Below are 21,986 nucleotides of genomic sequence, written 5' to 3'. Positions count from 1 at the left end.
AATTCAACTGCATGTACTATCTAGTCCAATTTTAAAATTCATGTATTTTCTACATATAGATGAATCTACTGTTTTATTGAGTAAGCAAACAGAAAGACATAAAGGCTCAGAACTGGCTTCTATAAAATGCATGTTGTATTTTATCAAACAAAAGAATAATGTCTAAGCTGGCCATTATCCAACACTAAGGAGGCTAAGTTAACATCTTGAGTTCAAAACCATCCTGGGCTATGCACTAATGAGATCCTATCTAAGACAGAAGATGTCAATCATATATGCTTCAGCCAGGCAGGTGGCTGGAAAAACAGTGAATGAAGAGCTATCATGCCTTCCAAGTGCATCTTACCCAATAGCTTCCTAATCAACAATTTTTTGATTAATTGATATAATTTTCTCAAAGATCCTTTTATATTGTACAAATCTAAAAACATTGCTGGGTTTTGAAGGAGAACACATGCACAGACTGTTGCTATGACCTAAACAGTGCTCAGTATAATACTGAATAAACAAACTATCTTACCAGAGAGTCAAGTTCTGCCGAAGTATGACTGCTGCTCAACCACTTCCTGCACTGTGCTGTGCATACTCTGATCACTTCACATGCAGCTCGTTTCCTGAGATCAGCAGATAATGCCTGGAAGGATATATGTTGCCACAGAGGCAAGTTGTCTGCTTCTTTTGGAGAAAATCTCTGTACAAACTCCACCTGAATAAGTTGATAATAAGAAACTTCAGACTAATGGATGACTGGGTGTACAAGAAATAAATATTAACTTTAACACTTATGTGAGGTGGGATGGTACATATCTCAACACCAGCATTCAGGAGGCGGAGGCATAAGGATCTCTAAGAGTGTAACTTGCCCTAGTCTACATGGTGAATTCTAGGGATGCCAGGGGCATATATTCATATAACACTCTTGTTAAATATACAGTAAGATCACTGGGTATAAGACCAACATACATATATGAACTGATTATTTTCATTGCTACTGTGTGCTTCCAAAATGAAAAATCATGCTTAAATGAAGCACAATACAAAATGCACTAAGGAGTGTTAAATAATATATTTCATTATTATTCACACCAGATATTTTATCTTCTTTCTACCCTTTAGATCTGCTATCTTACAAGTATGCATCATCTTATATAATTAAGTCAAACTAATATTCCAGATGACAAAATTAATTCGTAACTCTCCTGGCTTTTATCTTAATACATTTGAGAACATGAAGCCAAGATCACAGGTCCAGTTTTCAAAAGGATTAGCTGGCTCTGCTCTGCCTAGAGGACATCCTAAATTAATTTCCCAAAAGGAAACTACAAAACAAACAAAAACAACTAAAAAAAAAAAAAAAGATGTGATTGGTTAATCTGTTCTTCCACTAAAATACAATCTAAAGAGCTTACTATATATTAGATGAAAAGGAACACTGTTCCGCTAAAATGCTCGTGTCAAAAAGATGGTAGTCCAAATGTTAAACTGATTGTGGTTGAAAAAATAATGCATTTATAATTGCTATATGTAGAACCTAATTAAAAAAATATACTAGTGTAGTCAAAAAATGAGACAATTCGATTTAAAGTTTCTAAACTTCACTAAATATATCAAAACTTGCCATACACTGGAAAACTAAATAATCCCTTCTAGGACTAAAGCAAAACAGTCAACTTGACTGTTGGACCTCTGTATTACATTTTTATATTTCATTTGCAGAAAATATTTAGCTGGCAAAATAAGAGTTTGTGTGGTCATCTGCTGTGACAGAGACTACAGGTGGAAAATGGATCCTTCAAGAGCCAAATGTCGATTATAATAAGCAACTTCAGCATAAAACCATGGCTTCAGGAAAGCCATGATTTGGTCGACTGGAGAAAGCAGCTCAAGAACCATTCTTCCTTAGAACAGTGAAGTATAAGGAAACATTATGCAGAAATTTTACATTCTTCCTTAAAACGAAGAAGGGAAATATACCTGTGGGATTTTTGTCACTGTTTTATCATAACAGGAGTGAAACTGTAACAACAATTATTGGTATGTTGAAATAAGGTATATTACTTCTCCCTCAGTAAGGAAACAACTAAAGTAAGAGTACTGTGTTATAATATTCAACTATTATTCTCCCCATAGAAACAGAAACATGTGTCAGCTTTTAGTAAAACATATCCAATCTGATGTGCGTTAATGCTGTATCACTGATATAATTCAGGATCCAAGCCAAGGCCAACGGGTTTCACAGGCAAATTTCTTTCATGCATCTAGTAGGTTCTAAGCTTGACTCCACATCAGAATCATATTAAGTGCTTAACAGCAAAAGCGAACTGCTGAGCCTTACTCTCACCCACCACTGCATTTGGTCAGAGTCCAGAAACTTGTTTTCAAACACGCACACACACACAAAAAAACCCCACAAAACCCTAATACTGGATTCTAATAGTGAGCTCCAGTTCCAATCTACCAGACTGTGCAAGGCTACTCAGGTCCAGGACAGGAATCTCAATCACAACAAAGCTTGGTGACTTCACAACACTGAGCAACTGAGGCTTATCATACTTGCAATTTTTCCTTAAAAATCAATTTTATTTACTCTGAAAAACTAAGATGCATCATTCAAAGCATAATAGGATAAATGGAACTCTTGGAGGTTGGTCTGATGTGTTACTGGCCCTTAAAATCTGATAATACCTATCTTTGTTTTGTAAACTTGCAGAACGACTTATCTGGTTGATTAAACAGCTTATACCTGGGCAGGGCAGAATGGAGTGGGTGTGGATAAGGAGGACAGAGAGGATCATGGGAAGGGGAAGAGGAGGAAGAAGGATGTCAGGATGCCTAAGCCTGGAGAAAAAAAACAAACAAACAGGTGGGGCCGGGAGGAAGGACTCCAATAATGGCGTGAAAAGGTCCAGATGAAGACTAAAAGCAAGTATTTGTAAGATTATGGATGGAAGATAGGATGCATAAGGAGAACGGCATTGGCTGGGGGCTGGGAGATGGATGGTGAGGAGATTCAGACAGCGTAGGTAGGAATATCTGCCTGGCCCAAGATGAATGAGGCAATTATAAAATCTAACAGGTGTCTGTGTCTTATTATTTGTGATAGCAAGTTAGATAATAGCACCATGATAATCACAGGGCTAATAATAAACATCATATAGCCCAACAACCACTTTTTATTACTTGCTACAACACGGAACAAAGACACAAAGCCATCTCATTGCCCGTAAGTACTTTAAAGGTATGAGAAAAAAAAGAGAGAGAGAGAAAGAGGTAGCCCAGGAAGACTGAATCAGATTATCTGTAAACTGAAACACAGACAAAAATCAACTACCAAAGCATTAATGTTAATTTTTGTTCCAGTTATACTACACTTAAGTATAGAACAAAGGGGAAGGGACCTGAATTCCATTCTTGCAGCTGATTGAAGACATTAACATAGACAATATCCTTGCCTGATGGAGAGGGGCCATGAAGAAAAAGAGACGCTTCAACAGTATTGATAGGTTGTTAAGCTGAATACACTCTCCAGGGCAAGATTTTATCTGGAAAGACAAGAGAGAAGAGAATGATTTAAAACCAGAAAGTAAGCTTGGAATACATAACTATATGCCAAAAACAAATGACTCTTACTGAGAGACAGGACTACAGCTCTTTTTAATTTAGGGCTATTTTTAATTTCTTTATAAGAACTCGGAGAGGACCTGCATTTGGTTTATGGCACACAGATCAGGCCACTGACAAACCACCTGCAATCCAGCCGCCACAGATCCGACACCCGTGACACCTGGCCCTGTGGAATCCTGCATTCCCTGTCCATACGTACACAAGCAAATATAACCTAAAAATAATGTTTTTATTGTTCAAAAGTAACGAATTCTTTATTTAAAAAAAAAAAGTAACAAAGCCTGAAGACTTAAGACCTGTAAGGAATCACTCTCTTTTGTGCAGGATGTGTCGGGCTGTGAGAATGAATGTCGGCTGGTCAGGATATGCAACTCATCACTGGAGTACACCATCATTAAAACTAAATGCAGAAATCTACGACTCAGTAACTGCTAATAATCAAAGGGGTGGGCGGGCTCAGACATGATCATGTTAAAGGTAGGGATAAGCAGTGACAAAATGTCGTAAGCACTTCAGATGGAACATAACTCATAATTTTTAAAAATCACCGTTAAAGATAAAGAAACCAGTAAATCCACGTATGCGTGTACTCAATGACAAAACAAATTTCTTTCCCTAAGAACACTGGTCACAATCAATGAAACCCTTTCAAACCATCCTAACCTAAATGAAACAAAATCGTAGGAGACCTCAAGTTATACTAAGGAGATGAGCACTTAGCCACCAATGTCACATTTTCCCTTTCACTTTATGTTCTTTTTTAAATATATTCTCAATTGACCTAGATTTTTTCCACCAAACCGTAGAATTCTAAAATTGTAAAAATGAGAAAATCTCTCATCATACACGTTTTCTACTCCTTTTTTTGTATTAACATTAGCATTCTATTAGCTATTAATAATTAGCATTAAATTTAGACATTATTTCTCCCATTTTTATTAGCATACAAAAAGAAAATCATACTCTAAAGAAAACACAGAAAGTGGATGTTATAGGCTGTTTAATTCTACTTACCAGATGAGCCACTAAGGTGACATGGTGTGCAGCAAGCTCGGCAGTCCCATATCTGTGACATTAAAAAAAAAAAAAGGCCCTGAGTTTCCAGTTAGGCAGGAGAACAAGGAGTCAGAAACACCCTGGTGAGGACATGTGAACTATTTCAAGTTGAGCATCCTTTATCTGAAATGTCTTATGCCAGAAGTGTTTCGGACTTTAGATTTCATCATTTTAAATATACATATGTGTAATTTAACTCATTTATCTTTCATAACTGGCTATATACATAACTTGAATATTTATTTAATAATACAAATAATATTGAGAGTTAAATAGTTTCAAGGAATGTAATTTTCACTTTTTACCATCAGGGCTCAAAGTTTTAGATTTTACACATTTTGACTTCAAATTAGGCATGTTCAAACTGGATACCAAGAAACATCACAGAAATGCCTCAATACTCACTTTGTACATAAAAACAAAACAAAACAAAAAGGACACCTGTTTCCAAACTTAGTATAGTGACCTAAAATCTAACCATTTTGAGGTGTTATGAAAAGATTATAGAAACAGAACTCTTCTGTCAACTTAAACTTCCTCCCCGTGGGCCGTTACTACTACCCCATGGAAACGCAGAAGCGGCACTTCTTACCGAGCAAGGAAGCACCACACGTCCATCGCTAGCAACGAAGTGCTCACGTGAGTACTAAGCACAGCATCCAATAAAGCAGCATCCTAATGAAAAGAACATAAATTTCCACTTATTAATAGGCAGGTGCTCATGAGATATAAACAGTTCTCACACTAAATCAGAAAGCACTACCAGAATCAAAATGACAGATCTTCAGTAGAAAACCTCTACATGCTAGTACCTAAAAGAACCATAGTGGCACTCCTTTATCTCTGGAGAACCTACTATATGCTACCATTGTGATGAGCTGAGGGGAACAGAAACCAAATTTAAGTGTGCTACCTCAATCCTTGCAATCCACAAGGACCATCTCTAAAAGCTTTCAATTAACATGGCAATTTTTCCCTAAAACATTTTCAACCTTTTTACCAGTCTAATTCCATTAAAAATAAAACCATCTATAACAGATCAAGCAGTACATATTACTATTTACTTTTCGTGAAAGCGTATCGTATAGCGGTTTGATGATAAATGGCCCCCACACACAGGTTCAGTTATTTGTACACTTGGTCCCCAATTGGCAAGTGTCAGGAAAGGTTACAGCACTTTTAGGACATCACTGGGGACATTAAGGTTTCAGACTTGCTCCACTTCGAAGAGCTTTGTTTCCTGTGTGTAGTTGAGATGTGATCTCTCAGCTTCGGCTCTAGCCATCTAATGCCATGCCTGGTACCACCATTATTTGGACTCTCTTTATGGTACTTTAAACCAAAACATACTCTTCCTTTTCTAAGTTGCTTTTAATGACAGCAACAGAAACATAACTAGTACATTAGGTAACATCCCTTTCTTCAAGTTTTCCACTTTTCACAGGATTTTCTTATACTTCCCTGTGCACAACGCAAATGTTTTTTTTATCAAGCATTTTAACTAAATAGTATTGTGAGTCAAAATTTTTTTTTCTATGTTTGTTTTCTAAGACAGGGTTTCTCTATACAATCCTGACTGTTCTGGACTCACTTTGTAGACCAGGCTGTCCTTGCACTCAGAGCTCTGCCTGTCCCTTCCTCTCCAAGTGCTGGAATTATAGGCATGTGCCACCACACCTGGCTAAGAATTACTATCTCTTAAGACAGAAATGAACAAAAAAATAAAATGTGCAAATTGACATGACTGGGGTTTACATTAGTCATTAATCCTCATGTTCTACTACATATCAAATATAATTTCAATGAAAAGAATACAAAGCGTAAACTCCACTTTATCGAGTCTGTAGTGCACTTACCAGCTCAGGAAACAGTGAGGGATGAAAAGAAGCAACGAATGCACACAGATGAACACAAACATGCTGATACACAGTGACAGGCACCTCACTTTGTCCTTTACCCTTTACTCCCTGTAAATGAGCAGGCAAATAGAGTTCACCAGAACACTGCCCAAAATTGTAGAAAATGGCTTTGAGTAGGGACATTCTGCAGGAAAATTAAAAACATTGGAGCCAAGCATTAAAGGAGGTTAAGAAGTAGCAGGTAAAATAAAATGCTATATACAAGGCTACTTCAGAGAATCAAAATGTCAAGATAAGTCAATAATAGCTGAAATTCATATGAATACAGACATAAAAAATATATTTACTGCCAGAAAAAAAAAAAAAACTTTAAAGAATTTTTCTGTACAAAACTTTTTCAAAATGGGCATGTAATCTTAGAAAGAAACTGAAGATCCAGAATACCTACGAACACTTGATTTTTGACAAAGAAGCCAAAACCATACCATGGAAAAAGGCAGCATCTTCAACAAATGGTGCTGGTCTAACTGGATGTCTTCATGTAAAAGAATGCAAGTTGATCCATATCTATCACCCTTCACAAAACTCAAGTCCAAGTGACCTCAACATAAAACCAAAAACACTAAACCTGATATAAGAGAAAAGTGTGGAAAAGCTTTGAACTAATTAGCACAGGAGACAACTTCCTGAACAGAACAGCAATAATAAATAGCTCAGGCACTAAGATCAACAATTAATAAATGGGACCTCATGAAACTGAAAAGCTTCAGTAAGGTAAAGGACACTGTCAAAAGGACAAAATGGCAGCCTACAGAATGGGAAAAGATCTTCGTCAACCCTAAGAAAGTTAATAATGCAAAATATATAAAGAACTCAAGAAATTAGATACCAACAAACCAAATAATCCAATTAAAAATGGGGTACAGAGCTAAACAGAAAATTTTCAACAAAGGAAATCTCTAATGGCTGAGAAGCACTTAAAGAAATGTTCAACGTCCTTAACCATCAGTGCAATGTAAAACAAAACAACACAGAATCCATCATTACACCCATCAGAATGGCTAAGATCAAAAATTCAGGCGACAGCTCATGCTGGCAAGGATGTGGAGCAAGGGAAACATTCCTCCATTGCTGGTGGGAGTGCAAACTGGTACAGTCCCTTTGGAAATGAACTTGGTGATCTTTCAGAAAACCGGGAGTAATGCTACTTCAAGACCCAGCTATACCACTCCTGGGCATGTATCCAAAGGATGCTCCATCATACCACAGGGACACTTGTTCAACTATGTTCACAGCAGCTTTATTCATAATAGCTAGAAACTGGAAGCAACCTAGATGTCCCTCAACTGAAGAATGGATAAAGAAAATGTGGTACATTTACATAATGGAATATGACTCAGCTATTAAAAATAATGGCATCATGAAGTTTGTAGGCAAAGGGTCAGAACTAGAAAAGATCATCCTGAGTGAAGTAACCCAGACCCAAAAACTTAAACATGCCATGTACTCACTTATAAGTGGGTATTAGCCATAAAGGATAACCATGCTAAAATCCCTAGACCCAAAAAAGTAAGGAGGGCTCAGGGGAAGATGTGTGGATCTCAGTGAGAAAGGGAAATAGAATAGACATTCTGGGTAGACAGGGGAACAGGACTGGATAAGGTTGGGGATGGGAATAGAAGGGTGTTGGGGGGAAGATGGAGGGAGTACTGGGAGAGACAACTAGAATTGGGGGTAAGGGGTAGATCTCTGGGGCGAGCTAGAAACCTAGGACAAAGAAAATTTCCAGGTATCTATGACCCTACCTAAGACTCCTAGCAATGGGGGATATGGAGCCTGAACTGGCGATGTTTTGTAACCAGGCAATTCTTCCAATCGAGGGACTGGGATACCAACCCCACCACAAAACCTTCAACCAACAATTTGTCCTACCTATATGAAGGGTAAAGATGAAGCAGAATTTGAGGGAATAGCCAACAATGGGTCCATTTTGAGACCCATGCCATGAAAAGGAGCCCACCCCTAAAACTGATAATGAGACTTGCAGAGCAAAGCCTAGTATAACTGTTATCAGAGAGGCTTCACCCAGCAACTGATGGAAACAGGTGCAGAGATCCACAGCCAAATATTAGGCAGAACTTGGGGAATCCTGCAGAAGAGAGGGAGGAGGGGCTGGAGAGATGGCTTGGTGGTCAAGGGCACTGTCTGCCCTTCCAAAGGTCCCGGGTTCAATACCCAGCACCTACATGGCAACTCACAACTGTCTGTAACCCCAATTCCAAGGGATCTAACACCTTCACACTAATGCACATAAATAAAATTAAATAGATTTTTTAAAAAATACGGGGAGGAAAGATGTCAAGGATATCACAAGAAAACCTTCAGAATCAACTAACCTGGGCCCATAGGGGCTCAGAGACTACACCGCAACTAGGAAGCATGTATGGCACTGACCTTGACCCTCTGCACATATGTAACAGTTGTGTACCTTGGCCTTCTGGGGGACTCATAATAGGGGTAGAGCTGTCTCCTATTGCCTGTTGCCTGCCTTTGGGTCCCTTTCTTCCTACTGAGCTGCCTCACCTAGCCTCAAGAGATAATGTGCCTAGTCTTATTGCAACTTGATATGCCAAGGCTGGTTTATAAACTGGGGGCCTCCCCTTTTCTGAAGAGAAAAGGAGGAGCGATAGATGGAACTAGGCGGAAAAAAGGGAGGGGCAACTGTGGTTGGGATGTAAATTTTGTTTAATTAATTAACTGGGAATCAAGTTAGTCAAAATCCTTGGATGGAGGGTTGCATGCATGTGTGAATGTGTCTGTGTGGTCTCACCAGTCCCTGTTCCTGAAGAGCTACTGACAGTAGATGGTTTCTGACAGAGGGAGTGTGAGTTTACCTTAAGGATGTGTCCCCTTATGTTATGTATGTTAGTCAACCATACTCCACTTGATGGCCACCCACCCATGAGGATATGAATATCATAAACTGAATTTAGTGGGTTATAAAAACACATGAGGACACAAAGTTGGGAATGAGTGAGAAGGTAGAGAAATTTAAGGGTGAGATGTGTGAATGAATATGACCAAAATGCACCCTATGTGACATTCTCAAATAATACATATTTTTAAATGAAAAAATGGGGTATCAAAGTTAATAGCAACAGAACTGGCTGCATAATTTAGAAGTTTGAACATCATTTTGGGGGGCTGGAGAGAATGCGTTTAAGAGCACTGGCTGCTCTTTCAAAGGTCCTGAGTTCAATTCCCAGCAACCACATGGAGGTTCACAACCATCTATACCCTCTATGCCCTCTTCATACAGGTCTGCACACAGATAGAGCAATATATAATCTTTTAAAAAAAAAAAATCACTTTTTGAGCATCACAGTTTGAATAGACTAACCAGCCCAGCCAAGAGGAAGGATAAAAAATTAGGATCACACCAATAATCCATGTGGTAACAAACTAGCACTGGACTAAAGTGCTAGGAAAGAGGGTGAAGACAAGTGACTTTCCTAGAGACACTGTACAGTGTCTACCAGTTTTTATGTATGCATATGCCTGTGTTTACAACTGTTGTGTAGCTGTGTAGCTTGGTCTCATGTGTCTGCTGAGTGTAACTGCACATGTGTGCCTACGAAAAGCAGCAGAAGGTGTCAGATTCCATGAGGCTTGAGACACAGACATTTGTAAGCCACCAGACATAGGTCCTGGGATTTAAACTTGGGTCCTCACGCTTGAACAGCAAGCTCTTTTAACAGACACGCCATCTCACTAGCCCCTAATGCAGTTCACTTTTACATGTTATTTGCATCTACATCCGTAACAGCCAACGTTTTTAACCCTAACCAATGCGTAATGATCAGTAAACAAAATTTAAAAATATTTTTAGAATTTGTTATAGATTATGTTTTATAGCTTTTACAAAGTACTTTTTCTACACAGTAGCTATTAAGCAGAATATGATAAAATGGTTTCAAAATGCTAGGTTCACGTGATTATCTCAGCATACTGCAGAGGAAAGATTATTGGCATATACCATGTCTGCCTAAAACTTAAATTCAAGGCCATTTCAAATAAATAGGAACCTCTAAGCCAGTGCTATGATTAGATGTAAGCAATGTTACCTAGCTGTATCTTCTGTGCACCACAGGGTCTGTACATCCTCAGGCTGAGAGGGCAGCTTATCCATGACAACAACCAGAAGTAGGATTTGTGGGAGCTGAAGTCCACAGGGCAGATCTTTTCAGTAACAAAGTCATACATTCAGTTGAAACAATTGATAAAACAACACATCCAAAATATTTTTCAGCAGGAATTTGATAGTTTTATACAAAGAAAGTAAAGGTACGACTTAATCTATGTTTCAATAAAAGCATAATAAATTATAAATAAAAATGTTTAACAAAAATAGTGACTGCTAAACGGGAAACAACTGTATCTGACATGCCATAATAAAGGAGATGATTTCGATGTTTTGAAGCTTACCAAGTTTACTAGCCAAAACTGCCTGCACAAAAGGTTGGAATTTGAGCAGTTGACTGATGAGTGGGTCCAGTAACACAAGGAAAGTGTCAGCTATTTCCTCCTGCTGTGCTTTGGAAATCTTGGCAGCATACAGGCTTGGAGGAAACTTGCTGCAAAGGTAAAAAAAACTCATGCATTTAATAGCCATTTTCTAGATTTAGACAGATATATTAGAAGCTCACGTCACAGTAGTGAAAAAGCATAAAAAGTGAAGTACATATTTTATAGGAAAAAAAACTCAAAAGTACCAAATTGATATCAAAAAGATATAAAAATCTAGAAACTAAATAACATAACTATAATTCTATAGAGAAAATATTTCTTAGAGAAATCTAGTACTATTTGGGGATATTTTAATATCCTTTGGTGATGGTGTCCTTAAAAATAATGTAAACATACACTTATTAAATAACTAGTAAAAACTATAATAAAAATAGGTCGGATGAATTCTGCCTTAGTAACTTTTATTGAAAGCTGATTTAGTAGCTTACACCTGTAACCTCAACATTCAGGAAACCGAGGCCAGAGTACAGACCCTATCTCAAACACAAGTAAATAAATTAAGGTAAAATAGCTGTTTTAAGATGGGTAAATGCTGAATTTACTATAAATTGATGCTGTTTCTTAGAAACTAAAGCTTTTAAAAAGATAAATATACAAACAAAAGGGGCTAAAAAGACTTTCATAAAAAGACTTTCTCAGTAATGGAGTTTAAACCAAACTTCAATTAAAACCTATATGAAATCAAAGTTACCTGATATTTAATTATGGTAAACGGGACAATTATAACCAAACTGTCTAACATAACATTTAAAAGGCTGCATCTGACAAATATCTGAAGTCTTTCTAGTATGACAACAGTACTATTCACAGTCAATTATCTGAGTCACTTCGTTCATTCATCTGACCTCCTTAATCTTATATTACTTCCTGTGTCATGTAATTAGCTAATGTTTGATTGTTAAGATGACTAAAATAATGAATGAATAAAGTACAGGTAATGAATTTCCACAGACATGAGCTACAACTACTGAGCACCTAAATATTTTCTTTCTCAATCACATGATATAGTCATAAACTATTTCACAAATGTTTAAATGTCTATGTAGCAGGAGAAGGTACTACTGTAGTAATAAACAGAATATAGAAAGCACTGCCCTTTGCATGGTTTACTGTTTAATGAGGGGACAGTTAAGTAAAAAAGTAAACTTGTACAGCAGTCTCTCCTTATCTATGACTTCAGTTTCCTGAAGTTAACTGTACAAAAACACCAAATTAAAAAAATGCAAGAACACAACGGTAACATTTGATACTGTCCTTCTCCCCCTCCCCCAACCTGTGCTGTGACTCCCTTGTCCAATATAGCGATGCTGCATGCATCAGCCACCCTGGGTTCACTAGCCACCTTCTCCATCAACTCCACTGCTGGTGTACAGCAGTACTAGTGTTCAAGTAACTTTTACATAGTAGCCTAAAGCCACGCCACAATAATTTTGTCATTCACCCCAGTTTACTAATATTCAAGACACTCAGTCACCTCCTATCAAAAGGGTAACTACATCACAATACACTATTACAGCGGTTCTCTCTTCTTATTACACAGAAACCCTATTGTAGGTATGTGTTTACGTATGTATGTGGGAGAACACAGAGTAGACAATTCAGTACCACTTGTCTTTCTGGCAACTGTAGGTTTCAACATACTCTTCATGAATTGTGAAGGCTACTATAATATGTACGTAAGTGTTATAAAGAAAAAATAATCAAGGAAAATGAACAGGACGTTCTCTGAGAAGGTCATGTGAAGATTGGAATATAATGAGAAATGGGAGCATATCTGGAAAAGGACTGAAGAACTGAAAGACTATTTTGTACTGAACTAGGGAAAATAGTAGCATGTGTTATGTACACATGAAAATGATCCAGTAGAGAGGGCAGGTCGACGTTACGTAAGAGACTACCTTCAGGGGTTGCCTGAGAATATCAAACAATTACACCCGTTGCACAAAGAGGACAGCAAAAGAGGCTAGCCTCGGGCACATGTAGAATTAATTCATGGCAGTGAGGAAATGACTGTATGAGCCTAAGTACAAGTATAAGAAGAAAACCATGACAGCAAACTTGTACAATATGAAAGGCTGACTGCTACTCTTATTCCTTCAAAGTTCTAGCTTCCTAAACACAGCTGAATAAAAAGGAGGAACTAGTGTGGATACTGCTTTTTGGTGCCTTCCTACAGACAACTCTTCTAGATCGCATGAGGCAAGAAGCTGAGTGTAGCACATCAGGCACTCTGCACAAATCATCATGATCAAAACAATCACTTCAGCTTCCAAATGAGAGAACTGACAGCTGAACAAGTTCTTCAACACATACAGAATGATGCTTAGTTTTACACTGAAGCTGATGGTCCTGCATTTGATCCCCAATTTCAACTCTCTGCAAGTTTCCCTCCAAACGATAAGCATGTGCGCACATGCATGCACACACAGACACCCACACACGATGGCATGTGCATACCCACACGAAAGCACATAAAATTAACTTAAATAACATGAGGAAGGGCTCTCCTACTATTCCATGCCCTTGTATTAACCTTTCTGAATCTCAGAACTTTTTTCCTACCTATAAACATCTATGTGCTTTTGTTTCGTCCTCAGGGAGGTTCCTAGTAAAACATTAAAGAATAAAGTTTAAAATACATCTTGCATCTTAACATGAGTCTTACTCATTACTGAGATAAACTCCAAAAACAAAACAAAACAAAAAAGTAAACTACACTTCATGGCATTAACTTACACCAAACAAGAACAAAAATAAAATGCTTAAAGTTGGGCATCATGTCTACTTTTAAAAACTACATTCTCTCTTATGAATCTACACCAACATGTATGTCAGGTTATTTTCTATTATCCTATATGCCCTTAGTAACCTGTCAGTCTTTACCACTTTTGCTGACTTGATTTTAGACTTACTATTCCTCCTGTCTTTTGTGTTCCATCTGCTACTAAACCCCTCCAAATTAAATTTATAATTCCAAGTAAATTTCCAGATCTACCAAAACAGAACTATGCAATATAAAATGGAAATATACATTATATATAATATGTATACATGTATGTGTATATTATAAATCCATATACATAGTATATATAATATACCCATATACAAATAAAAGCTTTAGTATTTACAATTATTTACTAATCATTTTAAGAAACTAGTTAAAAACAAAGTAAAGCTCACATAGACTTTAAAAGCTTCCATCTCCCAGTATTTTAAGCAAGCAGGTAAAACTTTACTGAAACATTAAGAAAAATTACTCTAATGTTTAAGTTAAGATAAGCATTTATATTTACATGGAGTAGCACTGTTAGACTTTAGTAAGCTTGAGGTACTCCTTTTACCTGTATATCTGAAGATAAAGTTGGTGCAAAACACAGCAAGAATCAGACAGGAGAGGAAGAAATTCCTAAAAGAAAGACATTCTAGTCATTCTTTATATGTCACATGACTTTCTAATTAAAACTCCCACAAATATAATGCACAGAATAAAAACTTGGACATGCTGCATTCAAATACAAAAAGACAGCTTATATGTGAATACAGGATGAGGCTGGGCATCCAAACTTCTAGACTACTAGAGTCACAATCATCACCCGCAATTAGCACCCATCACTTACTGAGGACCACCTCCTCTGTCTAGTTTTGTTATTTTTTTATTTTTTGTATTACTGGTCTTTTGCTTGTTTTGATTTTTGTTTGGGGAAGAGATTGTTTTTGGTTTGTTTGTTTGTTCTTTTGTAAGACAGAGAAAGAACAGAAAGTTGGGTGACCAAAGATATAGGAGGATCTGCGAGGAGGAAAGTGGTGGGAGAGAAAAAACAAAAATTTTTCCAAACCAAAGGAAAAAAAAATTAAAAACACAAAGACAAAATGAAAGACATCAAAGTAGGAGGGGACTTGGGAACAAATCCCACAGATGTAGAAGGAGGATGAAAAAAATTAATGAAGAGTGAAAATGAGCAAAATGCATTAAAATTTTAACAAGTGATAGTTTTTTTTAATCACTAAAATCTATTAATAATAATAGATTTCACTGTCTGTTCATCTTTCCAAATAATCTCTGATATTTATTTATCCTATTTAACTTATTTATCCTATTTTATCTGTTTCATTTTAATTTTTATTTTTTTATCCTATTCTTATATCTTCAAATATAGATTATTCTGAGAATACCAAATTAAGAGTGTGAGTGTGTGAGAATATGTGTGTGTGTGTGTGTGTGTGTGTGTGTGTGTGTGGTGTGTGGTGCATGTAAAGGATTTGAACATTTAAAGTTGAACCTAACTCAGAAACGTGGTAGAAATAACTTGTAAATACTATTTAAATACAAACTAAGTTATTTTCTTCAAATTAACTTATAGAAACTTCAGCTTACAGAAATAATTCTCAGCAAATTACATGAAAACACCAATAATGATGAATGCTAACAATGTAAGTACATCATAGAAACAATAAGTAGTATTAAACCGTAAAATCTTCCAAATGATCTGGCTTGGGCATGACGATAAAAACTGGCGAGCCAAGGAGGAAGAAAGTTCAGTGGGTCAGAGTATTATGAAAGCAAGGGGGCTTGACTTGAATGAGCGGCACCCACAGAACAGTCAGTCATGACACACCATGCTGTAATGCCAAGGAAACAGAGCTAAGCGAATCCCGGGAGCTCACTGGTAAGTGTACCAAAAACGGTGAGAACAGGCTCGGTGAGAGACCCTGCCTCACCAAACAAGCTGAGAGAAACAAAAGACACACTCCATGTCATCTACTGGCCTCCACGTGTGCACACACATGTAAGCCCGCCCTGCCACCCACAAAAGGACAACTTAAAATTGAGCGCTAGCTTACATTTATATACTATAAAGGGCCTTACCTTAGTATAGTGCAAAAGGGAGTTAGCAAAGAAACGACACAATTTGAGTGCTTTCTGAAATAATCTGTAGTCAGCATTATCCTGTTCCATAAATAGCATAATAATGTAAAATTAGTTAAACCTGTAAATGAGACAAAAGTTTCTAAAACAACTTAGTAAAGTGATTATAAAATTTTCCACTTTCTGTATTGTTTTTTTATTCCTACCAGTTTAACAAGATATTTAATGAATTAAATTCTGCATTATTAAAAAAGGAACTATAACTTATAATCTTATTTGATTTGAAAGTGAAATGTAAATAATTTATTATAGTTCTTTGCTCTGTAGGAATCAAATTAATCAAAAAGAGGAGGTGACTGATACGTAAAAGGTAAAAGGAAAGGCAATGGAGAGAAAAGAGAATGCAAACACCAGTGAATAATACTATTATACAGTGCTTTCCAAAAAAAAAATACAGAGAAGAAAAGCTACAGAGGAAAACTCAACAAATGAAGTTGCTTGCCACACAAACCTGAAGTTCTGAGGTTGATCCCTGGAACATACATTAGAAGCGGAAGGAGAAAACCAACTCCACATGATGTCCTCTGACCTCTACACACACTGCGCTTAATGCTTGTCCCACTACACCCCCAGAGGAACTTGTTTTTGAGACAGGGTTTCTTCTGTGTAGCCTTGGCTGTCCTAGACTCGCTTTGTAGACCAGGTTGGTCTTGAACTCACAGAGATCCACCTGCCCCTGCCTCCCTGAGTGCTAAGATTACTGGCACGCACCACCATGCTCCACAGTATTTTTTTTTTTTTTTCATTTTGAGAACAGAGATTAAAGATGAATCTACACCGTCAACTTTTATCCCTTAGCAACCTGGCACCATCAAAAGGGCAAAACAGAATACACTTAGCCTGTTTTCTCCTGTGGGGGTCTCTGCAGGGGGACAAGAAGGCAGTGGAGTTCAACACAACTAAGCAAACTGTGTTGACTCAAACTTTGGGAGTCTGACCCCGAGTAATTTATTTTAGGCATATTTAAGAACAGCACAATTTGGGGAAACTGTTGCTGGTGACATTCAACTCAGTCCTGTGTACACAAAAAGTTGACATAAATCTCCTTGAGAAGCAAAGTAAGCTACACAGAGATCCATGTGACTATACTGAAGTTCCTCATAAAGTTCACGTGACACCTTCCAAAAAGATGGGTTCTACAGACTGAGAAAAGCAAGCTTATGATAAGGGTCTGGGGGAGGATCCAGACCTCACAGATAGCACAAAGGTCACCAGGCTATAAACCAGGTCTCCTCCCAGCCTTCCGGGCAGATAACAGGTCATGCATCCCTGTTTGAAAGAACCAGCCATGTGTGCAACATTCCAGGCTCCCCAAGTGCTTATCTGTGAGCACAAGAAAAATCATGCAGACTGGGTAAAGCAAGCACTTCACCCAACCTTCTTGGTGGTGTCAGGCTGCTAAGGGAATCTGTGTAAAGATAGAAGTTGACATTAGTGTAGATTCTGTTTTAAAAAAAAACAAACATTACTCTGGGGAGTACTGGAGCACAAGAGTGTGTGTGCAAGTAAGAGGCCAGTCATGTGGAATTAGTTCTCTCCTTCCAATCTTATGCATGTCTCAAGTTTTGAAGTGAGCTTCAATCTTCTGGAGATAGGGTCATTGTAGGCATAGGTAAATCTAGGCCACGACTGAGCTAGGGGCACCCTGACCCTCACAGCTGGTGTCTTAAGATGGGGATGCACGGCGAAGTGTATCATGTGAAGACGGACACAGAGACTGGAATCTGCAGCTTACAGTGAGGAACGCCAAGGTCTGCCAGCACTATCAGTAGAACGTGGCCATGTTACCAATGCCTCTAGAAGGTGAAGAGATTAATTTTCTGGTGTTTTGTTTAATGGCAGCTCCAGGAAACAAAGACTTCTATATTTACATCCTATACTTACAATTAAATTCACTGGTGTTACCGTGACACTTCAAAAGAGCAGGGCAGTGATCTGAAGGTTGGTGCCATGCCCACCAATGCTGGAAGCACATACTCAGTGCATACTCAGTATCAAGGGTTAGGGCCTCTGAGGAAGTGATAATCTCATAATTGAGCTGAATGTCCTTATAAACAGAGAGGGAGGAGGGGGGTCTTGGCCCTTTCACCACATGAGAATGCAGCAAGGTCACATTTGTAAACTGAGAAGTCCTCACCATACACCGGCTATGACTTGATCTGGAACTTGCCTGAGTTGAGAACTGTGAGAATGGACTGCTGTTATCCCCAACTGACTTAGTCTCAGGCATCGTGTTGTAGAAGGGAAGTAGAGGACTACAAGATGACTGCTGCTCGGGAAAACTTCCTAAATGCCAACAGTGAACAGCAGAGGGCACTGCTATAGTCAGTGAGAAGACTAGAGACACAGAAGGTATCCAAGAACTCATTCATTTACTGAATGGAGCTGACCAGCTGACCTTAGCCCAAAATTTGCATAGCTAAGTCAAAACGTGAGAATTTGGTTGAGAAAATTTCAATTTAATTCCCTCATTTTCATACAAACAATATATATATACTTGTAGCTACTCTATCTAGGAACCAGGCTTTCTTGCAGGTTGCCACTACTACAGGCTATACTATTCTTTGGGTTTTCCCTATCTCCTGGCCAGAGACCTAATTTTACTCTTGAGTCTGTGGCATCAAGCAAAAAGGAAACTGAAAAGAAATTAAAGAGTGAAGACAGAGCTACCTCAGTGGTTCTCAACCTTCCTAATGTTGTGACCCTTAATACAGTTCATGTTTTGGTGACCACCAACCAGAAAATAATTTTTGTTATTACTTCATAACTGTAACTTTGCTACTGTTATAAATCATAATGTAAATATCTATGTTTTCCAATGGTCTTAGGCAACCCCTGTGAAAGGGTCATTTGACCCACAGGTTGAGAAACACCACTGGTCTATATGCTAAGTGAAGAAGGGAACAAGTTCTGTGACATTAATGCAGGATCCTCAACAAGTGAGCTCTCCTATCTGCAAGGTCCTGAGAAATAGAAAGGAAACCAGGAAGTGAGAAAACAAAAAGAAGGAATGAAGGCATCTAAAAGGAGGAAGAAAAAAAAAAGATAAACAAAAAAAGTGAACCTCTTCCTACAACTATCCTTCACTTTTGTGTGTTTCAGAACTCCTTATCAAAGTTGTACATTTCTCTGAGATCTGTCCTTTCAGATTATCCCTGTTCTAGCAATAGCTGCATCAGTCTGGGAACTTCAATTAAACTTCTACCCTTTACCCTCAAGGCTGGAATGGGGAACAACACATACAAAAAGAAATTTTCTGTCAGTTGCAGTTCTCAAGAAGAGGAGTTGTATTACTGCCATTTGAGGAAGAAATATTCAACTTGTCTTCCCATAAAGTTACATATTAGTTCCTGGATTCATTAATCCTGTAACTCAGGGATATTTAAATAAATTTTGAGTTAGTCTAAAAGTCACTGTACATACTTTTGTTTTGTTTTTTTTCAAGACAGGGTTTCTCTGTGTAGCCTTGACTGTCCTGAACTCAATTTGTAGGCCAGGCTGGCTTTGAACTCAGTGATTCACCTGTCTCTGCCTCCCCAAGTGTTGGGGTTACAGGGGTGGGCCACTACATCCTGCGCATAATACTTTATAGGAAGATGAGCTGTAAATTCCAACAACCCTATCCTACCTGTTTAGAACAGTCTTATTTCATAAAGATGGTAATTTGACACTGTAACTTCTTGAAATCAACAGAAATCTACCTGTCAATTTTAGAAGAATAAAGACACACACACACACACACACACACACACACACACACACACACACATACTGTTAAAAGTTGTGGTGCACTGGTGACAGGAGGTTGAAACCGTATAAATCAGGAGACCTTAAATAAATGTAACACAGAAACAGCAACTGCACAGGACAGGAAAGAACAACAGTTTCTGAGGAGAACACTCTGACCAGCTACTAAGACTGTAGAGATAACAGGCAGGCACATGCCATAGGAAATGAGAGGAGTTGCTACAATACAGTGTTCTGGGCAAAAAGTAATTATGAGGTGTAAATAATTCTGCAAAATTTTTCAAGGAAAATAATTAAAACCCTAAACTGTACTCTACATGTTCAAATAAGCTTCAATAACTAACTGTCTAGGTAACGACTCCCTTTGCAGTGTCGTCCCACTACATTTTACCTGTACAGCCGGCTGTGCCATCTGTTCAGCTAACTGCAAACAAGAATGAAAGGAAAAAATAATGTCTCCACACAAGCTAGAAATTATCTCTTTGTGTTTCAACTGGTTCCTTATCACCAACTGGTGTTTGAGGCTCTGCCTAGATGAGTAAAAACAGATGAATAAAGTCAGCAGATGTGAGAAGTAACCACATCAAATAACTCAGGCCCGCAAAACATCACCGCATAAAACATTTTCAAAACACAATCTAAAACTAAACGTGGTATAATTAAGACGTGTCAACTTTAAAGTTAGCGGCTAAAATTCCGTCTTTGTAAAATATTAATTGAACCTACTTGTCAAGCAATCTGCTAGGTCTTGGAAGATAAAAAAATAAATCAAATGGACATAATTTTTGCCCCACCTATATGAAATATATGGCCTAACATAAAGTTAAATAACTGTAAGAACATAATAATTAATTGTGATAAATGCTAAGCTGAGAAAGTCCTATGTACTATGGAAAAATGTTATAAGAATGTTAATGCTGCACCTTGGGACTAAGAACAAGCAGGAGAGAGGAACAGCCTTTGCAGAGGCCTAGGACCAGTGAACTTGATGAGTTCGAAGGACTGAGAGCAGAAAGCAAGCTGCTTCAGAGGGGCTGGTGAAGTGTCCAGAAAGGCTCAAGTTGTTACTCTGAACAGTGGGAGTGCTTAAAAAGTTGAACGACATGATCCAATTTCAGTTTTAAATGTATCACCCCTCAGCATCTAACAACTGCTATAGGCACTCGCCCTATTATCCCTGACAAGGCTTTAAGTTAGGTTCAAATTATTTCATAAATAAAATTAGGGTTGAGCAACCTAACTATATATAACAAAGAGATTACTGTCAGCTCCAAAGTTAGTTACTAATTTCTGAGCTTAGACACGCCATATTTGATACTGGTAATTATCCAACAACACTAACAGCAGGTGTATGATTCAGGAATACGCTGGCTCATGGTCCATTATTTCAGAACTACCAGTTAAGTAGCTACAACTCTAGGGGGGGGGAATATTTGTTTTTAAGAGATAACTACACAGAGGCGTTCAGTTTGGTTTGGAAGCAACATGTACAATATCTGGATTACCATGCAGCAGAGTAGTCTATACAATGAGTAGTCTTTACAACTACATAAAATATTTCAAAGGTAATCTAAAAACCATTAACTATTTAGAATTTAAGACACAGAAAATGCAGTATGAAAAAGAAAATCTAACCAACTTACTTAATTACAAACTTCCAAGTATTGGCATGAAATGCTTGGTCCAAACTGGAGATAACAGAGCAGATATCCAAAAATGCATGAATAACTACAAAAAAAGGATAAAACAACTCTCAGGATAATTAAATGTTATATGAGATAACATTCTCTTATATTTAAATGGATCAAGAGAACATCTCAATACTTGACTAAGTTAATTATGTACTAGTTTGAAAATAACTGTGTCAGCTAGGCATGGTGGTACATGCCTATAATCCCAGCACTTGGGATTCTGCAGAGGCAGGCAGAGTTCTGTGAGGTCAGGGGCAGTCTGGTCTACAAAGTGAGCACAGACAGCCAAGGCTACACAGAGAAACCCTATCTCACAACACCGAAAGAGAGAGAGAGAGGGAAAGAGGGAGGGAGGGAGGAGGTAAGGAGATGGGGAGAAAGAAAGAGAAAGAAAGAAAGAAAAAGAAAAGAACTGGGTCAAGTAATTACTAAAAAGAAATGTCATACTTTTAAGGTTTCAGCTATAAACTGCAAAGTCGAAATACTGACAATTAA

At 37.8% G+C, this 21,986-nt stretch overlaps 1 protein-coding gene across 1 annotated transcript in view; it reads right to left on the bottom strand.

Moving 5' to 3' along the window:
- Positions 1-21,986, bottom strand: part of Firrm (FIGNL1 interacting regulator of recombination and mitosis) — a 41,187-nt gene that overhangs the window by 9,472 nt on the left and 9,729 nt on the right. Inside the window, exons 7-17 of the mRNA XM_055624486.1 lie at positions 21,444-21,528; positions 20,192-20,330; positions 15,994-16,074; positions 14,468-14,532; positions 11,025-11,173; positions 10,664-10,778; positions 6,537-6,723; positions 5,273-5,355; positions 4,639-4,690; positions 3,453-3,542; positions 521-706 (exon numbers count right to left, since the gene is read on the bottom strand). Of these exons, the coding sequence (XP_055480461.1) occupies positions 521-706; positions 3,453-3,542; positions 4,639-4,690; positions 5,273-5,355; positions 6,537-6,723; positions 10,664-10,778; positions 11,025-11,173; positions 14,468-14,532; positions 15,994-16,074; positions 20,192-20,330; positions 21,444-21,528 (1,232 nt within the window). The remainder of the gene's footprint in view (positions 1-520; positions 707-3,452; positions 3,543-4,638; positions 4,691-5,272; positions 5,356-6,536; positions 6,724-10,663; positions 10,779-11,024; positions 11,174-14,467; positions 14,533-15,993; positions 16,075-20,191; positions 20,331-21,443; positions 21,529-21,986) is intronic.

Source organism: Psammomys obesus, unplaced genomic scaffold (assembly GCF_907164565.1).
Source record: "Psammomys obesus unplaced genomic scaffold, mPsaObe1.curated_primary_1811, whole genome shotgun sequence".
Taxonomy (NCBI): Eukaryota; Metazoa; Chordata; class Mammalia; order Rodentia; family Muridae; genus Psammomys; species Psammomys obesus.
This window is presented reverse-complemented; position numbering and strand designations above follow the sequence as displayed.